This window comes from Emydura macquarii, unplaced genomic scaffold (assembly GCF_026122565.2).
Source record: "Emydura macquarii macquarii isolate MOO-44397 ecotype Brisbane River unplaced genomic scaffold, CSIRO-AGI_Emac_v2 contig_729, whole genome shotgun sequence".
Lineage (NCBI taxonomy): Eukaryota > Metazoa > Chordata > Testudines > Chelidae > Emydura > Emydura macquarii.
In genome coordinates, this window is record NW_027130866.1 from 110,076 (window position 1) to 132,514 (window position 22,439).

General features: G+C 46.8%; 1 protein-coding gene across 1 annotated transcript in view; it reads right to left on the reverse strand.

The window, feature by feature from the left end:
- Positions 1-22,439, reverse strand: part of LOC137149328 (probable cation-transporting ATPase 13A4) — a 53,809-nt gene that overhangs the window by 13,513 nt on the left and 17,857 nt on the right. The window contains exons 9-21 of the mRNA XM_067542810.1: positions 21,637-21,768; positions 20,299-20,469; positions 19,277-19,434; positions 14,934-15,122; positions 13,504-13,565; positions 12,613-12,745; positions 9,140-9,226; positions 7,446-7,599; positions 5,752-5,863; positions 3,708-3,832; positions 2,450-2,613; positions 1,194-1,316; positions 727-806 (exon numbers count right to left, since the gene is read on the reverse strand). Coding sequence (XP_067398911.1) covers positions 727-806; positions 1,194-1,316; positions 2,450-2,613; positions 3,708-3,832; positions 5,752-5,863; positions 7,446-7,599; positions 9,140-9,226; positions 12,613-12,745; positions 13,504-13,565; positions 14,934-15,122; positions 19,277-19,434; positions 20,299-20,469; positions 21,637-21,768 — 1,690 coding nt within the window. The remainder of the gene's footprint in view (positions 1-726; positions 807-1,193; positions 1,317-2,449; positions 2,614-3,707; positions 3,833-5,751; positions 5,864-7,445; positions 7,600-9,139; positions 9,227-12,612; positions 12,746-13,503; positions 13,566-14,933; positions 15,123-19,276; positions 19,435-20,298; positions 20,470-21,636; positions 21,769-22,439) is intronic.

The window sequence follows — 22,439 nt, forward strand, 5'->3', positions numbered from 1 at the left end:
CTCAACCAAGTCCCCTCCAACCTAAGATCTGGCCTTGATCCACCCCCATAACGGGGGTGCTGACAGGGACTACATCACTGTAGGTTATTCTGTGTATTTCATGGTTAAAATCCCAGCTGGCAGGCGGGGTGACTGAAATGCCTCATGCCCAGGACTCTGGATTGTCTGAGCTCTTGAGATGGACTCGCCTGAGCGTCTATGCTGACGATTTTCTGAGGTTCTCCCCCAGTTCCTGTAGCGCTGGTGCAGACTGAACCTAGCTGCTTGTACCACTGTGTTCTCTAACCTCAGAATAAGGCTTGATGACAGAGTGGTAAAAATGCGAACAGCGTCAGTGGAGCTGCCACCCTGGGAGATTTCCCTAAATTTTCAGTGGAGACAAGCTTCTCTTTTCCTTGCCAGTGAAGCAGTAGGACAAATCTGAAGCTGGAGGGACCAAAGGAAATCCCGAGTGCTGGGCGTGTTATGTTTTGGGCTGCCCAGCCTGGTAGCTGGGACTGTACAACTATCACAGACCCCCTCGGTGTCTCTTCTTTAATGGGTTTAGCGGAAATATTTTCAAAGCTATATTTTTTGTAGGAGACTCAGATTTGGGATCTCCCCTCAGGCATACAGTTTCCAGTTCTAATTCCAAGATGCTGGACAGGAGCTGAATCTCATCTGACTCCCGTCCAGCCTGTGAATTAATCCAACACTTTCAATCTTTGAATGTTCAAAAGAACTTACTCCAACTTTTGAAACTCCTCCACCAGGCTGGATTTCTGACCCGGAGACATCCTAGCAAAAACGGTCCCATTGATCAGGAGCTGTAAGGAGAAAACGATTGAAAATCCTTAAGTGTGCTTTTTAAATTCCACTTGGTTAAGAAGTCCAGAAGTGATGAGTGTGAATGCGATGAGCATGAAAAGGAAGCAGCATAAACCCTAAAACTCACTTCACGTGGGACTTCAACAGGATCTGAAAGCAGGAATGGGTAAAGAACAAACCTGCACTGTTTCTCAGCTAATATGATGTAAAAAACAAATCGGAACAAAGGGCTGGCAGGTCATTTGAATCACTGGCTTAATCCTAAATATGCAATGGTTAGACTTAAGTAGACGGTTGTGAGCAAAACAAGTATAGAGCACTTCTAATAACGATCTCACCAGTATTTACTTGGAGCAGGTCCGCAGTTCAAATAGCACACAACTGACCTTTGGAAGTAAGTGGCTGAAATGCTGTGCAATGACCTGGTAAGATTTTCCACTCATGGCAAAATGGTAACTGCTACGTCCAACTTCAGGTCTGAATCTTCCCCCAATGTGAATGAGAGTCTCCTATAAATCAGGCCAGAGTTATTTCCATACAAGGGACTTAGAAGATTGATGCACTCAAACACTGATGTAATGTTGTGTAAAGAGGAAGGATGGTCCAGTGGTTAGGATGCTAGACGAGGAGGTGGGAGACCTTGGTTCAGATCCCTGCTCTACCATAGATTTCCTGTGTGACCTTGGGCAAATCACTTAGTCTCTCCATTCCCTCTGTGTGCAATGGAGGGATAATACTTCCTGCCTCACAAGGGTGGCATGAGGCTAAACACCGGAAAGATGGTGAGGTGCTCAGCAGTGATGGGGAACAGGGGCCAGATAAGTAACTTAGATAAACATCGTCTCTTAGCAGGTTACATCTCTTTGGCAGTAAACTGTAGAATTAATAACACCTGACAAGGGACCTAGGATGTTGACAATGCTGCTGAAACTGGATTACAGGCAAATGCGACCCACCCAGAACTTTGGGGGCCTCTTCAAGGGCACGTGAAGTCATCTCTGCCCAGTATCCCAGCTCTCTCAAACAGGGATCACTGCCTCCATCTGTCAGAGATTCAAGATAGTCTCATGTCTCAGTTTCATTGTGCATGTTTCCTTAACCTAATGTAATTGTAATCAGTGTTTTAAGTGCACATACAGGGATTTTCCTCTCTGCTCACCTCTGTCCCACCCCTTCCAACCAGGGCAGAGCTGTTCCCTACAGGGCATTCTCCAGGTGAGGAAACAAACTTGAAACTGGTTTCAGCTACCGTGATGGGGCTGCCACCAAGACTGGAACAAACCTTTAACACGGCTCTTGGAAAGCCATTCTCAAGACTAGTCTAGAAGGGTTTGCAAAACCAGCGTTAACAAAGTCACACCCCCGTTCATTAGTGGCAACACAGTCAGATGAGCATACAGCAATTTAACGCTTTACACACTTTCCTAACACAGCCTGTTCTGTAGCACAGCTGGGGACTAACGGGCAGTCTCTGATGTCAGATGTACCAGGATAACCCCAGTGAGTGAGACCAGCATCACTAAGATGTCTCAGATGCCAGTGTTTAGTTTATTCTCCCATTCATAGAATCATAGAAGATTAGGGTTGGAAGGGATCTCAGCAGGTCATCTCATTACGTGAGACCTGCCCATTTAGCACTCACCAGGTTTCTGTAGTCATTCGTTTTTCTTTCTTCTGTTAGTTTCCAGGTGATGGATGCTGAGGGGGAACCTGGTAGTTCATTTGCTTCAACGAGAATCACTTGACTGGTGTGAGAAATCATGCCAGCATTTTTGGCGACAGTTATTGCTGTCTGAATGTTGTCACCTAGAAAAATCAAGAGGGGGTGTCATCTGCAATTTTGTTTAATGAAGATTTTAAACCTTGAGGATGGGGAAAATGAATGTCATGTGATCGTGCAGACTCTAGATACCAGAGCGATTTCAGTGGTTGCATTTGTGTGTTTATATAATACCATTGCCTTCCATTCACATCATACCGTTCATCCTTAGGATACCACAGAGCTTTATAGTCCCTAGGATATACAGAGTTCATTTCATCCATTAATGAAATGCAGCCACCTCTGGGGTGGAAAATAGTAGTTGTTTAACAGAACAGAGAAATGGTCCACAGCCGTTTTGGATGGAGATACATTTTTCCAGTTCAGGCCCGCCTTTAAAATTAACATTTTATCGGGTCTGGAGTGAATCCATCTGAGGAAATCCCGATGGATTCCCTGTCAAAAAAGGACGTATATGCCTGTTCAGCCTGGGAGAAGGTAAAAGAATGGTTGAATTGCTGCTATAACAGTGAGAGAAAATTGGAGACCGGCCTTCCTCAATTGTCCTGGCACAGCCTTGGGTATGCTGGGTACCAAAAAGTGGCAAAACCCAAAAAGGCAAGAGCAGCTGATCTTTGAGAGGCAGATGCAATGTAACTGTACCATGAGAAAACTCACTCAGCCCTTCTCCCACCATGCCCACACAGCACCCTGCTCTCCCCCTTTCACTGCAGAGGTGAGGGGACATGGGGGAAGGGTAGGCCCAGACGGGACAGAGATGACAGCAAGAAGCCTGTCATCAGTGGGCAAGGAAAGAGCGATTCTGAGCATGTCAATCAAGCAGCTGGACAGTGAAGAAAGGGGGTCTGGTGTAAGAAGAAGCCAGGACTGCACTAGGAGTTCAAGTGTCTGAAGGGGCTGGGATAATTTTCAGGGGCACACACACGTGGATCAGGCAGCAGGCATTACTGGAACACAGATGCTTCCTGGGATACAACTGACTGAAAAACACCATCTCTTTCTTCTACTCAGTGTCAGTGAGCAAGCAACAGAGCCCTCATTCAGACGGGGTCTCTCTGTCACTCTTCTTCCCTATTGCCGGTTTCCAGGGCAGCATAAAGGAATCTCCCCATGTAGCTACCTGTGACCATAACACTTCTAATGCGGGCAGCGCTGAGTTCTTCCAGGACAGGCTTGGTCTCCGCCTTCAGCCGGTTTTCCATTATCAGAAGGCCCAGGAACGTCAGGTCAGACTCCACCTCCTCCCTTAGAATGAAGAAGAAAGAGACGTCTTATTCATTTTTCTGGAATCTGACTCCTATTTTTATATTGAATCAGGCGGTTAGCAAGCATGACGGGTAAATGCCTATTCCGATTCAAAACAGCTTTGTCAATTAACTGATTAGCCCTTCCAACAAAGAAGAAGCTCAGAGAGCCGAGCCGCACTGAAGCAGAGTGGGGGCTGGAGCCGGGTGCAGTGAGTGAGCAGCTGGGGAGAGCGGGGGGGGACCCTGGGCAGGGCCCGGCGCGGGGAGATGCCACCAACCCAGAGGCCTTGCAGGCCAGACCGGGAGGGGGCCGTGACCCCAACAGGGGCAGTGCTGGGAGAAGGGCCCTGCCCTCTAGCGCCTGGGGGCCTGTGTCCACTGCCAGAGCATGTATCTGACCCGCAGCCTCCCTGCCGCACAGCTAGGCCTGGGCAGGAGCCTGCGACGTGTGAGACACAGACTGTGACCGTCCCTCACACGCCAGAGATGCTGGGTGTGGGGCCCCGGCCAGGGGCGGCGTTGGGTTAAAGGAAAACACCTTTCTCCTCTTTTCTTTATTTTGTTTTAGTTGATAGCTGTGTAATAAATTGTGTTGCTTTGACCTGTAAGCAATGATCAGTGGGTCCGGGCAGCGCCCAGTGCAGAGTTAGTACCCGGAGTGGGGACATCCAAGCCCCTGCCCTAAGTGACCCTGACAAGATTGGGGGGTCGAACCCCCAGGGATCCTGGGCCTAGCCTTGTCAGGGTTACAGGGACTCCACCACACAGGAGTGTGGGAGGGGAGCCCTTGAGGTCAGGCAGGCCTCTGGGAAAAGGGAGTGGCAGTGAGGACTCAGATCCTTTGTTTTGCTAGCCAATTCCACCAGGGTAGTGTGAGAGCCAGGAAAGTTCCCCACAAAGCGGGACCACTCCTTACCACGCTTACATTTACTTAGTTAATAAATAAAAGGACATTTGGTAACTACCAGCTCTGCAAATCTAACTTCAGATCTGAGAGTCAGGCTGGGGTCTTTTTGGCTCATACACTGTCAGTGGCAATAAAGATGCTGCAAGCTAAATCTACCCGCAGTTCCATCTCTTCAGCCTCAATGTCTTCAAATCTGCACTCGCTTACACCAGGGCAGCACTGTTGGCTTGAATAGACTTGTACAAGGGTCAGTGGAAGCAGAGTTTGGCCCTGCCTTTGGCACTCAGTTAACAATCCTGTTGCTGCTGCATGGAGTCAGAACAGAATCCCGCTCGCTCTCTCCCAGACGTGGGCTGGATCCGTTGGGCCGACGGGAGGGAAAGGACCAAAACTTGTTCTAGTCACTCTGGTGAGTGGGGTCTGATTCTGCAAACTCATGCAGTGAGTAAGAGGGTGCCACTTTAACGGTCACTTTTCAGAGCAGAGCTGCATTTTACAGTTTGACCCACCATTTCACAGGAAACGCTGCCAGCAATATCCATGGGTCACCTGTTATACAGTAGCATTGCACATAGCACAAACTGTATTGCAAAACACATTACACACCTATACGTTTGGGCTTTAGGCTGGATAGCTCAGTTAAATTCCTGTCATACTCAGCAGAAAAAGATTCCTGCGTCCCTAGACAGGTCCACATCCTGATTTTAAATTGAGACTCTCTCAAAGACCTGCCTCCTGAACTCAGTCATTGCCTGCTCTTTCCACAGCATCTCATCACACAAAGCAACGGGACTGTCCTCAGACACATGCGGGCGAGTGCAGAAATAGCGAGGAGATGGGAACAAGGGCGAGGGCTTTGCTGTGGGGATGCTCATGCTAGGGCTAGGCTAACCTGAGTGCTCAGAGCCAGGTGCTGATCACGCTGGTAACTGGGCAGTGCAGAATGGCCTACGGCACTGCTGGACTGCTACAGAAGACAGTAAGTAAGTGGCAGTCTGTCTGTGTCTTACCTTGTTATACCAGCTGCCTGCCTCGCTGCCTGGAGAATTTTGTACGCCAGTCCGATGACCCTGAAGCCCTGTGCTGCATAGAACTGAAGCTCACAAGCAAAGCTGGATGGCACTGTGCGGGAGAAAACTGTGACAGCCTGACAACAGCCTGAACAAACCGCAGGGAAAGATCAACCTTCCTGAATTAGGATGAATCCCGTTGGGCACCTTGCATTGCAAATGCAGTTGTGTACGTGGTGTTGTACGTTCCGCTCTCCTAGGGAGGGAGAATGTCCTCTCTCAGCCTTTGAAGCCACCCCTGAGGGGAGATCTGCATATACTAGTTCACACTGGATTCTCCAGAGACCAACAAAAGACCTTTGGATAAAAATCTGGGTGGTAAATTGACTCAGAGCCTTCTTCCTGATCCAGCAAGCCGACTGGAGCCCCTGGTCCTTGGAGGGCCCCAAGCCTCGGGGAAGATTGGGAGACTGGACATAAAACGGCCTCCTAAGTCTGTGTGCTTGTCAGAGCTGAAGCTCTCACCCCTGTAACCACAAACAAACCCCTAGGGTGGGGTGATGCCCGGTAAACTTATTAGCACATGTGTAGTTTCTCTCACTGTTTTTAGTGTGTTTTCTCTGTAATGCTTTTTACCTCAAGAACAAAAGTTGGCTTGCTTTGAAAGAGCTGTGTGGTGATTTATATGTGTGCCAATCTCTCTGCTATCAGTCTCTGGAGAGAAAGCAAGCAGGTCTGTGTAGGCAGACTCTCTTTGCTGGGAAATACACAGTGAAGGCAGGGACCTGCGCAGCCTGGACATACCCTGGTCAGGAGGGAGAGAGACGCCGGTCTGCACCCCAGACAGGCAGCAGTTTTGGAGATGGAAGCCTGAGGGAAACACGGGTGCAGTTGCCCTGAACTGTGACAAGAACAACGTACTGTCAAGGTACATCTGCTGCGTTTGGAGAGCGGAAGTGCTGTGGAAGCATGTGGTGCCTTTGGACAGGAGAGACTTCCCTGCCCAGAGAGCAAGGGGCACCTCTCCAATCGCTGATAAGCCAGATGGTTTGGGAAAAGCCTGTTGAATTAGACTTGGCATAGTAACAGTAACAAACCTGCCCTTATCTATCACTGCCCATCCAGGGTGCTCAGATTGCTTTGTCAATGCTAATGAACCCTCCGAGGGCCCTGTGAGATCGGTCTGTTGTTCTAGCCTTTCACAGATGGGCAAACAAGGCTCAGAAAGCTGCAGTGACTTGTCGAAGGACACATAGCAAGTGCAGGGCTGCGGCTGGACTGGAATCCAGGAGTCTTGTCTTGTAGTCCCCTGCTCTAACCATTAGCTCACCCAGTGAATCATATTGGTCATCTTAGCCAGGAGCAAAGAAAACACAATACTACTTGCTTGGCTACTGTAGGCTGGACAATAAAGAGGGCTGTCTTTGAAATGTCCGCTATGGAGGATGCTGCCAGTTTGTACCTTCCGCTCATCTCCCAACAGCATGTTTTGGCGGAGAACGGCTAGATTAGATCCAGTCGGATCCCACTCAGACCAGCCAGACTGAGTCACTTTTGAGTGATGGCAAAGCTCTGACTCCTGTCAGTCTGGATCTAGAAATCAACCCTGGATCTCTCATGTCATTGTGCAGGCCTCATATGACGTAAAAGCCACATTTCACATAAGTTTGAATATTTATATAGATGGTGATTACCAGTTTCTGGTCTACAAAACCTGGCCACCATCTCTGGAGCTCCCTTCATGAAGACCTGCTGCTCTCCTCCAATTTCCTGAGCTATGACAGACATCCTCTGCAGGGCTGAGGAGAACGGAAACTGGTGTAAGATGGCAATTCCTTCCACTGGAACCTAGGAGAGAAGCACAGGTACGACATGCTACAGTGAGACTATAACCTCAAGTCAAAGGATTTTATGGTGCTCCCATGACCATCTGGTCTGACCAGCTGTATATCCCATGCCATCCATACCGCCCAGCACCCACACACTAAACCAACAACCAAAATGAGTATTACAGCCCACAGGAGAGCAGACTGATGTTCACAGGCAGCAAACAGGAGGGACCACGGTGCATCAGTGCCCAAGCCCCTGCAGTGGTGAGGAAGTGATTATGTGAGGTACACCCAGATGATCCTGGCAAGTGACCCGCTTCCATACGCTGCAAAGGAAGGCGAAAAACCTCCAAAGTCGCTGCCAATCTGACCTGGGGGAAAATCCCAACCTGACCCCACCTATGGCGAACAGTGAGACCCTGAACATGTGAGCGCCAGCCAGCCAGCCAAGCACCACACAGACAGAGTGGCTCAGGCCCACCTCAGAGCCCTGGCCTGCCCCATCCAATGTCCCATCTTCAGCCGTGGCTATCCCTGATGCTTCAGTGGAAGAAAATCAATTGTTTGATCTATCAGAAGGGTGGTAACTCCAAGAGCAGAGGGGAATAATTCAGTGAAGGGCACAGAGGTCAGGAGTATCAGGTTGAAATGTGGGCAGGAAACATGTAGGCTGAATAGTGAGATCCAGTTTTACCACTTCACTAAATACCCAGGTGGCGGGATCTGTATTACCATTGTTTATGAATTAATAATAGACTGGTCCATATCCCCAGCTGATGCATAGCTAATAATGGGGGACCCCTCTCCCCACTGGCGAGTAGTCCCTAGCAGAGCCACCATCGATTTCAAGGAGGTAAAGGTGTCACAGTCCAGCCCTTAGGAAAGAGCTGGATTATTTTCAAAGTGGGCTGAGAGTGGAGCCCGAAGCAGTTACGGGATAGTTGCCTTTAATTTATTTTCCCTGCCCAGCTCTGCTAGCAGGTGCACGGACCGAGCTGGACCCTTGGTCCTGCCTCCTTTGGGGTGTGAAGGGCCCCCAGGGGAACAGGGACACAGCAGCACCTGCCCCTCCCCACAAGCAGGGACCACATCGCTGCCTGGCCTTTACAAAGGCCACACAAGAAGGGGAGGAGGAACGTCTTAGTGTCTTCCTCCCCTCAGCGCACCCTGCCAAAGGGCCAGGCACACTCTGCCAGCCTCGTCCCGGCGGTGTGACGTTCTCTCCACCCCACAGCCCAGCCTGAATGACGGTCTTTGCTTGAGAACAGAATAGTGAGGCCTTACAGCCTAGGGGTGAAGTGAATGACGGAGCTGGCAGACATGCTGGGATAATACCCCCCTGCTCCATGCCCTGCTTTTGCCAGCAGCACCAGATTCACACCACTTTTTGTTTTTAATAACTAGGAGAGAAATCTCTTTGCCGTCTATCCAAGGCACACTGATGGACTGAAGAAGGGTTAAGGGGTGGGGTGACTGAGGATTTCTTAACAGAGCAGCTAATTATCGTTGTCTATAATTTAACATCATTACAGATGTTGTGTATGTGATAGAAAGCTTACATTACTGGCTTTGGGTCCGGGTTTAATAATAACAGCGGTCGTCAATTCGCCATTCTCATCAAGATCTTCACTGGAATTTTCCATCTCCTGTTTATTTAAAGGTGAAAAAGAGTTTTTATATCACAGGCTTTAAGATAAATTCTACAATCTGCACTTAATGATGGTCCATGGTGAATTAATAATCAAGTACACAAAACACCTATCCTAGCAGATGCAGCTGGGTCATTTCTTACAAGTCTGACAAATAGGCACAAATCTTTTTTGTGACAGACATAGTAGGAATGAAGTGGAGAAATGACTGATAATGCTTTGCACTTATGCAGCAGGTTTCATTCAATCATTTCATAGTTTTTCTCAGCAAATGTTTATTAATTCTCCCAACACCCTTGTGAGTGAAGGCAGCCCCACACGGCCCATTATCAGATCCTGCTTCTCTAATCACCAGATAATACCTCATCCCTACACTGTGCATCTTTGGAGTCCAAGCTCTTCTCGAGGTCACCACTTACATGGCAGGTTCTGTTTTGTTTGTTTGTTTTTGTTTAGTTTGACTTAGTTCATGCTGCCCTTTAAAGACTACACAGGCCATGGAATTTAGTTAAGCACCTAAGAACAGCCATGCTGGGCCAGAACAATGGTCCACCTAGTCCAGTATCTATCTATGTCAGTGGCCGGTGCCAGATGCTTCAGAGGGAATGAAAAAAACATTACAATTTATCGAGTGATCCATCCCCTGTTATCCAGTCCCAGCTTCTGGTAATCGGCTGTTTAGGGACACCCAGAGCATGGGATTTCACACCTGCCATTTTGACTAATAGCCAGTGATGGACCTATCTTCCATGAACTTATTTAATTCTTTTTTGAACCCAGTTATACATTTGGCCTTCACAACATCCCATGGCAATGAGTTCCACAGGGTGATGTGCGTTGTGTGAAGAAGTACTTCCTTTTGTTTGTTTTAAGCCTGCTGCCTCTTAATTTCACCAGGGGATCCTTAATTCTTGTGTTAGATGAAGGGTTAAATAACACTTCCCTATTCACTTTCTCCACATCATTCATGATTTGATAGACCTCTATCCTATCCTCCCTTAGTCGTCTCTTTTCTAAATTGAACACTCCCAGTCTTTTTTATCTCGCCTTGTGTGGAAGCTGTCCCATACCCCTAATGGTTTTTGTGCCTATCTCTGTACCTGTTCCGGTTCTAATATATCCTTTTTGAGATGGGGTGACCAGATATGCAGGCAGTATTCAAGGTGTGGGCGTACCATGGATTTATATAGAGGCATTATGATATTTTCTGTCTTATGACCTATCCCTTTCCTAATGGTTCCCAACACTCTGGTAGCTTTTGTGACTGCTGCTGCACATTGAGTGGATGTTTTCAGAGAACTATCCACAGTGACTCCAAAATCTCTTTCTTGACTGGTAACTGCTAATTTACCATTTTGTCTGAGTAGTTGGGATTACGTTTTCCGATGTCCATTATTTTGCATATATCAACATTGTATTTCATCTGCCAGTTAGTTCAAGAATTGTTGCCTAAATCTAGAGCTGCAGTTACTGCAACTGGCCAGGAGACTCAAGTTCAATTTACCCCATCCCGTTTACTAATTGCGCTGCCGACATCACCACTAAGCCAAATGTGCAATCCCAGGATACACTAAGTATTGGGAGCATAGGAGTTGCTGTACTGAATAGAGCAGTGATCCATCAGGTTCAGGATCCTGTCCCTGACAGTGACTATGACCTGATACTGCAGGGGCAGGTGTGAGAAACCAGACTGGAAACCAGTGATGACATGCCCTAGGGGAAGATTCTTCCTACCTCCCGTCATTACTGACTGATCGAGGCTCTGAAACGTGAAGCTTTATATCCTTTGTAGAAATAGAATAATTTCTCCTATCTAACATAATGGTGGATGCTCTTACCCACATAGCTATCTAACCCTTTTTAGGAATCCTGCTAAGTCTTGGCAACAGTGAAGTCTTGTGGCAACCAATTCCATGGGTTAACAATGGGTTGTGTAAAAATGCATTTTCTTTCATCAGCTTCAAAATGTTGCTTCTCACTTTCATTGACTGTCCCTTGTTCTTGTTATATGGCAGAGGGTAAATAGGAATACTGATGCTGTAATGTTCTCAAGATTCAAATTTCTCTTCTCCTCCATGCTTGTTTTAAAAATGCAGCACTACATTCCCACGGTGTGTCTCATAAATGAAACATGAGAGGCTAGTGCTGGTTTCTTATTACGTTACTGATTGACGAGGAGGAAGTGGATGACGTGGTTTTTGTCTAGCCATGACTTTCAGAGTTCCAGGAACTCCACCTTGTGATTTGCAGTATTGGTTAACGGGCGTGTCCTGGGATGGGACAGACATTCTTGCTTGAGTTTCCTGGTCCTTGAAATACACTTGCTGTGTCACAGAATTCAGCCTGCTTGAGCAAAATATATTGTAATGAGCTAGCTTTGTATGTGCGTTCCTACCCCCTGCTGGCTAGAATGAGAAGAATGTAGCTGTGTTTCTTTGCCTCTGTACTGCTGACATGGATGGGTGTTCTACTTTATCTTAGTTCTACCACAATCTAATTAGAACCAACTCGTGCTCAGTGCTGTGGAATAATCTTGGCTCCCTTGGCAGTCTGTGAATCTCACACAGGACAGCACTTCTCAGTGCAGACAAAAAGGGTTTGAGCTATAGTATAACACCCTTCCTGTTAAACTACACTATTACGATAAGCAGTCCAGTCACTGGGGATTCACAGCCATCTGAGCCCTGGGGATCCCTGGCACTGAGCTGTGTGCATCCAGGTGGCTCTATGCCCAATCTCCAGTGTTTACTGTCAGGATAGCAGGCATTTGGAACCAGACATGAAGGGTTTACGGCCATGTCCACATTACAGGGATTACAGCAGCATAGCTATGGTATAATCCTGTACGGTAGATACAGCCTTCCCTGACCCTCCCTGTAGGAACTCCACCTCCCTGAGCAAGGGTAGCTAGGGTGACAGAAGCATTCTTCTGTTGCCTAGCTGCAGCTGCACTGGGGGCTAGGTCGGCATAGCTACAGCAGGCAGGAGTGTGGATTTTTCACACCCCTGCATGCCAAAGCTATGCTGATGTCAATTTTCAGGGTAGACCAGGCCTAAGGACCTAGTCTGGGGATGCAGATGGGGCTCGGGAACCTACCAACTTCCACTGATATGCGTAAATGCAGGAGGAGGAAAAGGGTAGCTAGTGGAGTGGTGAGAATGTTGGACTCTTCTCAGGAAGAGAGATTCCTGCCCTCCGTGTGGAGAGAAGGACTCAGGATGGGATTTTCTTTGCCCACTATCTACTCTCTGGGAAGGGCAGGACCATCCCTTTGGTTTCTGTTTCGGAGCAGGCTACTTGCATCAGTGAGTGAGGAATGTCCCCCACCTTGTGCCAGTACCGAGGTTTTCCCCGCCATCAGAACAATAAAATAAAGCTTTACCCAGTTAGTTGCCTCAAACATTTTCAGGTCCAATGGATCTCCCTGTATCTTCCCGTCCAGAACAATCAGTGAATGACAGCATACCATGGCTCTGCACACTGGGCCCCAGGACAAGCTGTGAACTTTCTGAAAGCTGGTTTATAAGAAAGTAGTTGTGTTACATGGCTTAGCTGTAGCTCCTCTAATAGTACAGCAATCAAATCACACCATGAACAACGAGCAAATTTAATTCCTGTCCTGCGATCAGGCCACAGGAGTTCTGCTCTTGGTAGAGTTTGTTCTCTTTCATTTATATTGCCTGGTCATTCTTTCACTCGCTCTTCTGGGTAAGTCATCTTACTTTAGGAGAAGGACTACCCCAGTGTAATTGGAATATCACAATAAAGCAGACCTAGCCACTGGTTCAATGTCTACCTTCATTTATTTGATCTTAAATTTAAAAAAATATCATGAAATTCGCTCAACAGATGGTAGTAGAAACTGGTGGCCTCTATGTATCCCCTAAACAGGCACAGCAAGACTGCTCCATTCTGCCTTGCCAATATACCTCAACCATGAGATGAGGGGCGGAGGTCAGTACAGTCTCCCCGCACCATACAGACTGCTGAGACTATCAACAGGGGTGCGAAATACTGACAACTATGGTGGCATCCATTGACATGGACATTGTCAGTAGGATCTGGCTGAGACAAACAGCTCAGTTCACAGGGCCACTGAGCAGCCATTGAAAGTAGCAAATTTCAGTCACTACTAACCATGGCTGAATTCAGATTGTTGACTGACCCCATTAGCAATCCCCGGGGCTCACCCGGCTGCTGTGAAATCAAGGAGAGCTACTGAGAGACACAATCCAACAAAACGCAAGCTCCATCTATTGACAAAGACCCTTACCTGTTTCCTTCACAAGCGATCACCCCCCATAGATCCAGTCCATCTTCTGTTAAGGTGCCAGTCTAGGTTAAAATGGACATTTGAATTAACCTCACTTTGTAAAGACGCACGAGCTCTAAGGGGAGTAAAAACAAGATCCGTTTCACCAGATCCCTGCGTGGGAACACAGGAGGTGCTGTACCAGTTCAGGGCCATGGGGCACTGAGCCCCTGCCAGCTGCTTCTGAGGAAAATATATCATGCAGCATTTTGCATGACCACACCTGTGTGTGGATGGTGGGGCTCAGTCAATGGGACTGCTCGTGTAAGTATGGATGGCATGCGTGTAAGAGCGCAGTCAGTCTGCCATGGTCTGTAGTGCCGTGTAAATGTCTAAATGATTGTAATGGTAATAGGCATTGTAGCGTGTGGCTATGACGTCTTGGACTAAGGCTGTGTCTACACTACAACTGAGGGTCCGCTTGCAGCGTGGGTAGAAATAGCCTTGCTGGCTTTCCGCTAGCTAGCACAGCTAAAAATAGCAGCGAAGACCCGGCGGCGTGAACTGTAGCAGGGGGTAGCCATGTGAGCATGTACCAAGGGTCTCCGGGTGGGCTTGAACAGCTCACGTTGAAACCCCTGTGTCTTCCCTGCTATTTTTAGCATGCTAGCTAGATTGAAGCTAGGGCAGGTATGTCCATCAGTGCTGCAAATCACACCTCTGATTGCAGTGCAGACATAGCCTGAGAGTTTGAAGAGTACTTCGGACCATGGAGGGTCATCATGGAACTACAGCCACATAAGGAAGTGGCCTCACTTCTTTAGACGATCGGTGTCTAGGGGAGGCAGTGCATGCCTTGAGTGTTTGCCCAGCCCCATGTGTCAGAAATAGACAGACTCAGCCTCTTGAAATGCACATCTCACAGTGCACCATGAGCACTGAATTATACCTCACTGGAGGCACCTACTGCCTGGTTTTGCTTTCATATCACATGTACATATCAAACACACAGAGGCAGAAAGTGCAGGACAAGAAATAATACAAACAATGGGTTTTGGTTATGGTTCCATCAAGGCCATGTATTGGAAGATTGAGTTGAAAAGTCAAGTACAAGCATCAGCTGTCTGTGATTTAGCTCTGGTTGACCTGCCAGAATCTGTGGAAAAGGATGCTCTGGCAGTAATTCTAGTCATCTCATTTTCTCTTGGTTTGAGTCTTAGACCCTGTCACACTAAGTCTCTGGCAGGTCTCCCTATCTCTAGGGAGATAGAACCTTATTTGAAACAGCAAATGGAAAAATTGAAAATTTCTTCCCCTAGCTGTCCGTCACGCGTGCAATATTTTCTCTTCCTTTTTTCTGCATTCTCATTTTATCATCTGGTTTGATTCCAAGTTCTCCCAGCTGAATTCCATTATTACTAATAAAGCAATAACGAATCCATAACACTCACTTTGTCAAAGCAGATGAGGTTCAGCTGTCCACATACATTGATCCTCTGAGGACTGATGCAGAAGATTCCCTTCTTCTTCAGTCTCCTCTGTGTATAAATGATCCCTGTCGTCAGAGCTGCGGGTAGAGCTGGAGGGACTGCAATAGTGATGACATCCAGTGCCTTTTTCACTACTTCTCCTGTCTCTTCCTGGCACAAAACAAATACTGTTATCAGCAAGAGAACAAAAGCTTGTGGTATGGATAGTGGACACACAACTAAGATTTCATCTGCAAACAGGTAATAATGGAGTTGTGCCCAAAATCTTGACACACATGAAAAAATCAACGCCCGCTTGCTGAAATGTAGCCACATCTGGGGTGGAACATAGTAGCTATTGAAAAGGTCCTGGCAACACCATTCAACAATTTAGAGGTCAGGAAGTGAGAAATACTTGACCAGATCCTGGGGTCCTAGCTGGCCATATGGCAGCAAAATTTGTCTGTTATGAAGATGACCTCGGTGGAAGGCGGGTTGTGCAGAGCTATAGAATAGATGTAGGTGCTGATATGCTGCACCCTCACCCCTGTTGTTGGCATAGCAGGGAAAGTATAACTACAAAAACAGGGTCTGATCGGGATGCTCCTATGCCATGCCAGTCCTGAGCTACAGTTTTGGCACCCTGTGGCCGTTCCAGGCTGGTGTAATTTAGAGCATCCCTCAGATTGCTCTGCACAGCACAGGACAAAGCAATGCACAGAGATGAGAACAGCACCAGGATTGGGGCCCTGCAAGGACTAGCTTTACATCGCTGTTTCACTCCATGCCCTATTTTTGCCCTGTGTGTCCTAGCTAAACCTGTTGGTTTGGCTGACTCTCCTAGCTGACACTGCAGAAGGAAATCAAGGAAGCAGAAGGCATGTGGAATGTGGCCAGGTTACTAGGGCAACAGCCCTCATTACTGCAGACATTGCCACAGAATCTGCAATGATCTCAGGCAGGCAGGTCCTTGGTTTTATGTCTTGTCCCAAAGATGAGTTAAACTGAGACTAAAACAATGAGAGTTCTGTAGCACTTTAAAGACTAACAAATTTAATTCTGGATCTCTTCTCAATTGAGACTGTGACTCAAACCGATAAGAATGGCCATGCGGGGTCAGGCCAATGGTCCAGCTAACCCACTATCTCATCTCTTATGATGGCCAGTGCCAGATGTTCCAGAGGGAATGAACAAAAGGGTAATTTATTGAGTGATGCATCCCCTGCTATCCAGTCCCAGCTTCTGGTAGTTGGCGGTTTAGAGAGACCCAGAGCATGGGATTGCACCTCTGACCGTCTTGGCTAATAGCCACTGAGGGACCTATCCTCCATGAACTTATTTAATTCTTTTTTGAACCCAGTTATACATTTGGCCTTCACAACATCCCATGGCAATGAGTTCCACAGGGTGATGTGCGTTGTGTGAAGAAGTACTTCCTTTTGTTTGTTTTGAACCTGTTGCCTCTTAATTTCACCAGGGGATCCTTAATTCTTGTGTTAGATGAAGGGTTAAATAACACTTCCCTATTCACTTTCTCCACACCATTCATGATTTGATAGACCTCTATCCTATCCTCCCTCAGTTGTCTCTCTTCTAAACTGAACACTCCCAGTCTTTTTAATCGCTCCTCGTATGGAAGCTGTCCCATACCTCTAATCATTTTTGTGCCAGCTCTGTACCTGTTCCGGTTCTAATATATCTTTTTTGAGATGGGGTGACCAGATATGCAGGCAGTATTCAAGGTGTGGGCGCACCATGGATTTATATAGAGGCATTATGATATTTTCTGTCCTATGATCTATCCCTTTCCTAATGGTTCCCAATGTTCTGGTAGCTTTTTTTGACTGTTGCTGCACATTGAGCAGAGAATGATCAACAGTGACTTCAAGATCTCTTTCTTGAATGGTAACAGCTAATGTAAAGCCCATTATTTTTTATGTACAGTTGGGATTATGTTTTGTATTTATCAACACTGAATATCATCTGCCATTTGGTCACCCACCGTAGTGAGATCCCTTTGCAATAAGTTTGGGTTGAGCTATTTTGTGTAGTTTTGTATTGTCTGCAAATTTTGCCACCTCACTGTTCAGCCCTTTTCCCAGATCATTTTTGAATATGTTGAACAGCACTGGTCCCAGCACAGATCATTGGGGGACCCCACTATTTACCTCTCCCCACTGTGGAAACTGACTATTTATTCCTATCCTTTGTTTCCTATCTTTTAATCAGTTACTGATCCAGGAGAGGACCTTCCCTGTTATCTCATGACAGCTTCCTTTGCTTAAGAGCCTTTGGCAAGGGACCTTGTCAAAGATTTTTTGAAAGACCAAGTGCTCTGTATCCACTGGATCACCCTTGTCCACATGCTTGTTAATTCCCCCAGTGAATTCTAGTAGATTAGTGAGGCATGATTTCCCTTCACAAAAGCCATGTTGACGCCTCCCCAACATATCATTCATCTATACTTCTGATCGTTCTGTTCTTTACGATAGTTTCAACCCATTTGCCTGGTGCTGAAGTTAAGTTTACAGGCCTGTAATTGCCAGGATCGCCTCTGGGGCCTTTTAAAAAAATCAACATTACATTAGCTATTCTCTGGTCACCTGGTCCTGGTGACGTATTACTGTTTAATTTCTCAATTTGTTCCAAAACCTCCTCTATTGACACCTCATTCTAGGACAGTTCCTCAGCTTGTCACCTAGAAAGAATGGCTCATGCATGGGGATCTCCCGCATATCCTCTGCCGTGAAGACTGATGCAAAGAATTCATTTAGCTTCCCTGCAATGGCCTTTTCCTCTTTGAGTGCTCCTTTAACACCTCAGTTGTCCAGTGGTCTCACTGACTATTTGGCAGGTTCCTATTTCTGATACACTTAAAAAGTTTTTTTGCTCTTCAAATTCTTTTTTTGCCTGCCTCACTAGATTTTTAAACTTGACTTGCCAGAGTTTATGCTCCTTTCTATTTTCCTCACAAGGATTTTACTTTGAATTTTTCAAGGATGCCTTTTTGCCTCTAATTGCCTCTTTTACCCTGCTGTTTGGCTGCTGTTTAGCCATGGTGGCATTTTTGGTCCTCTGATTGTTTTGTTTCTCTATGGGGTATACATTTAATTTGAGCTTCTATTATGGTCGTTTTAAATAATCTCCATGCAGTTTGCTTAATGTATTTAATGAACAAACATTATTGAATCTTCATGGGATTTCTGTATTATTCTCTCCCTTTTACCTATAGGGAAACAGAAAGAAGTCAAAAGCCACACTTTAATTTGGGCACCTCAATTTCTGCGGGACAGCTGGAGACACCTAGATTGAGAATAGCAGACGTGCTGAGCACCTGCAGGTCCTGCTGGCTTTGGTCGCATTCATAGTTGCTCAGCACCTCTTAATTTCAGGTAAGTCTGACAATATAGTTCCCCAGGTTCCTGCAGCTTTGATTATCTCCCCTTGTATTTTATGTATTCCAAGTGAGAAAGTTCAAGATGAAGAAGCTATAGAGCAGGACCCGGTTGTGTTTTAAACCACTTCCCTGGAAAACAGTTTGAGGTGTATTCACTTTCCAAACCAAATGTTTGAAAATTGACTGTGGCATATTTTTTTCTCTTTGGAACAAATGGCAGAATAAAGATTTTGCCTCTCAGGATTTGGCCTTTTTGCTGGCTGATCATCCTCTCCAAATATGGCACAGTTCCTGTCAGCTTTCCAAATGCTGCCTTCCCATTGGACACTTCTCTGTTTCATCTGCACCATTCATGAATATTTTTTAATGTAAGACTAGGAATGTGCTAAAGTGCAACAAACCACAGAAATTATCTGCAATATGTTCTGCATTTCACATAATCTGCTTTTCTGCTCTGAACTGTTGCATTCATGAAATATCATGACTATTATTTTTAATTTAACGTCAGCAATGACAGCATGCTCGGTGCTGTCTGAGACCCAACTTTAAAGGGAATCCTTATCCCAAAGAGCAATCTAAAGTAGCAGTTCTCAAACTGGGGGGGGGCGGGCCCCCCTAAGGGGGCGTGAGATGGATCATGTGGGCGGTGCCATGGGCAGAGTGTGGAGGCGCATAGGGGGGTCAATGCCCCCCCAAAACTTATGATGATGGAGCTGTCTCCCCCTGCTGGGTGAGGGGCGCCGGGCTGAGGGTGGAGCTGGGTGGTGTTTTTTTGTTTCTGGAAAAACAATGTCATTTTAAAGTGATCCCACATTTTAGTGCAAAAACGTAGTGAAAATAAGACCAAATTTCATATGTGCAACAAAATCCGAAGACACTGAAAATGTTGTGCCTTTTGAATTTTGTTGCGGTGATTTCTCCCACTCACCCCATTTAGTGCAAATACACACACTGCGTAGATCATTCCAATGATTGCAAACACTATGAGGCACATCAGGAACCTTAAGGCGTCTCTGTGCAGCTTGAAATTCATGGGTTTGGGGTAGAGAATGGACCTCACCAGGTCCCCTTTTGCTGTGTTGAAACCTGAAGTGAAAAACCAAACCCACAAGACATCAGTAAAGGGTGCAATTGTTTCTAAAATTTCACTAAGAAAAATGTTGTGATTAAAAGATTCACAGCTACTGTAACTTAAAATAAAAGAGACCCAGATCTCGCATTACAACTTGTAAAAGCTCCTATATGGAAACATTCTCTCCATAGACTGATACTTGTCTTAAGCAAACAGCTCCATGTCCAGTCCTGCAAACACTCACTATTGTGCAAAGTTCCAGAGGGGTCGCCGTGTTAGTCTGTATACAGCAAAAACAACCAGAGTCCTGTAGCACTTTAAAGACTAACACATTTCATTTCTGCAGGCATAAGCTTTCGTGGGCTGCAACCGTGGGCATCTGACGAAGTGGGTCACAGTCCACGAAAGCTTCGGCCTGCAGAAATTAAATTTGTTAGTCTTTAAAGTGCTGCAGGACTCTGGTTGTTTTCACTTTTGTGTGTAGTACTTTCTGCCATGAACAGGCCCATTGTCTGACTTTGGGACGACTAACCACAATAGTAAGTAAGTGTGTGACTGGGCACTCAATGATCAAGAAAAGTTGATTGCCTAGTAGGTTTGCCTTCAAATAAAGGTCAGACAACATTGTACTGTAAACCTCGGGGGTCCTTCTGAGTGATTGCTTGAGACAGAGGGGTCCCTATGACAGATCCTGGACTTTAGTGCTGGTTTCACAGTGCAGAAGAGATTAAGAGCAGCCTGAGCCCCTCAGGACAGAGTCAGTTGACCCAGGCTCTAGGACTTGCTGCTCATGGTCTTTTTTTGCAGTGTAGACCTACCCTTAGCCGGATTCAGCTACTGCATTAGAGAAAAGCAAGGCAAAGAGTGAACCGACTGACCCGTCCTCAGCACGACTGCTCTCGCTGGCCCGTTGCCGTCTCCTTTGGTCTGGATGACCTCTGTTCCACAGAAAAGGACGTGTCTTTTGTAATCCTCTGCACAGTATGTTCTCCAGGGCCTGGAGTCATCAGCTTGGGGCAAGTGAGTCTTCGTTACTGGAATACTTTCCCCTAGAGGAGATCAGATTGTATTAAGGAAATTGCAGTGCACACCGAAACCTGCCTGCCTCCCTTTGAAGAGTGCACAGTAACCATTCGTAGGTGTGTTGTGGTAAGCAACAACCAGCCCAAGTGGTGACAAACAAGTCTGGACAATGATTCTATCTAGCTATGGCCTTCATCACTGTAGCATCTGAGCGTCTCACAATTCTATCTAGCTATGCCCTTCATCACTGTAGCGTCTGAGCGTCTCACAATCTCCAGTGTGTTTCTTTTCTTACACCCTTGTGTGGCAGGGTGTGGCTGCTGTCCCCATTGGACAAATGGGCACAGAGAGAATAGGTGACTTGCCCAAGGTCACACAAGGGAGTTCACAGCAGAGAAGGGAACCTGGCTCTCCCAAGTCCCAGACAAGTGCCCTGCCCACTGGGGCATCAATGCTGCATTGATTTGCCCATCTCGGGTGTACATGGGGCTGTACAGGAAAATGAATAAGGTCCCAATTCTGCATGTGACTAGTCCATACTCAAGTCAGTGGGACAGTTCCGGAGTCCTGACTCACTAAGGTAAATCTAAGACCCCATTAATCCTTGTTCACCGCGGTCAATGGCACTCCTCACGTGAGCAAGGGTTCCAAGAACAGGCCGTCAGTAGCTGAACACCATACATGAAGACCTGAGTTGATTATGATCCCACCATTGAGTCTGTTGGCTCCCAGGTGTCTGGTTATTTGGAACCTGATGCTTAGGTCACTAAACTATTCCCTAGGGCAGTTTAAATATTTCATTTTCTAAGACAAGGAGAAGCTTTTAGCTGCATGTCTGTCTACTAACAAATATCTTAGCTATGTCCAAGCAGAACACTCATCGGGCTGCTGAGTATGCCAGCTACTTTGTCTCCTAACATGACACTGGTTTCCAGTGGAATGTCACAGCAGGAGTGGTCAGACAGCTCACACTCTCCGACCTGCTGTCATAAGGTAAATCCTGTGAGTTCCCTGCTCTGCCCTGAGCGTCTTGCTGCTTATCTCCTGAACCATCACTGCAAAGTGCAAGATTGAAGAGAAAACTGTCAGGAAACAAAGACTTGCTCTCTCCAAAAACATGTCTTACGCAACAGTCCTGAAGCCGCAGATTTGTGAAGTCTGTGACTTTAAACTGGGCAAGTCATGAGCCATACCTGTCAGCATGCCTTCATTTACAATACACCTGCCGCTGATCAGAATGGCATCACATGGCATCAGGGCTTTGCCCCCTGTCAAAGCCAGCATGTCTCCTGGCACCAGATGGCAAGACTCTAGCTCTTGGAAACCTGCAGACAATGTGAGATGCAAACCTTTAGCGCTGATCTCTCATTTAAGCAGAAAACAATTCCAGGCACACCCCCGACCAAGCCAATTCCTACTTGCTTTGTAATGTTTTGTAAGTAGCGATGGTGTCCTCCCCTGAGTCCCTTCCTGGTCTCTGAGTGCACCCTCTCAGGCATCTGACCTATAGCCGTGACTCATCTCAGGGTGGAATTCTGGTTCTCCCAACCTTAGACTGAGCCTTGGGCTACAGCACCGTGCGTATCAGCCACGCTTACCCTGCAGCTCTGACTGGGCATGGCGCCTGCAGCTCTTCCCTTTGGGAATCTGTGAGCAGTGGTGCACAGTGACTAGCCTGCTTAAACCAACCCTGCGTGCGTGGAACAGTAGGAACAAAGCTTTTCCAGAAAAGGGATTTTAAAATAACAGTCCGTGTACATGCATGACTATCCTAGCTAAGATTTACCCTCCCCGAGGGTAAGCAAGGCAGGCCTAACTTCTTCAGACACCTGTGTCTGTCCGGTTCCTCCAACCCCAACAAATATCCCTCTCTTGAGACAGTGTGCCTTTTAACCCCGCCTGCGTATTCCTGGGCCTTTTCCTGCCCTGGCGTCGTTTCTTAATAACCTCAAGTGTCCGTGGAGAAGTGGCTTAGCTTGAGCGATTCTTTCCTTTC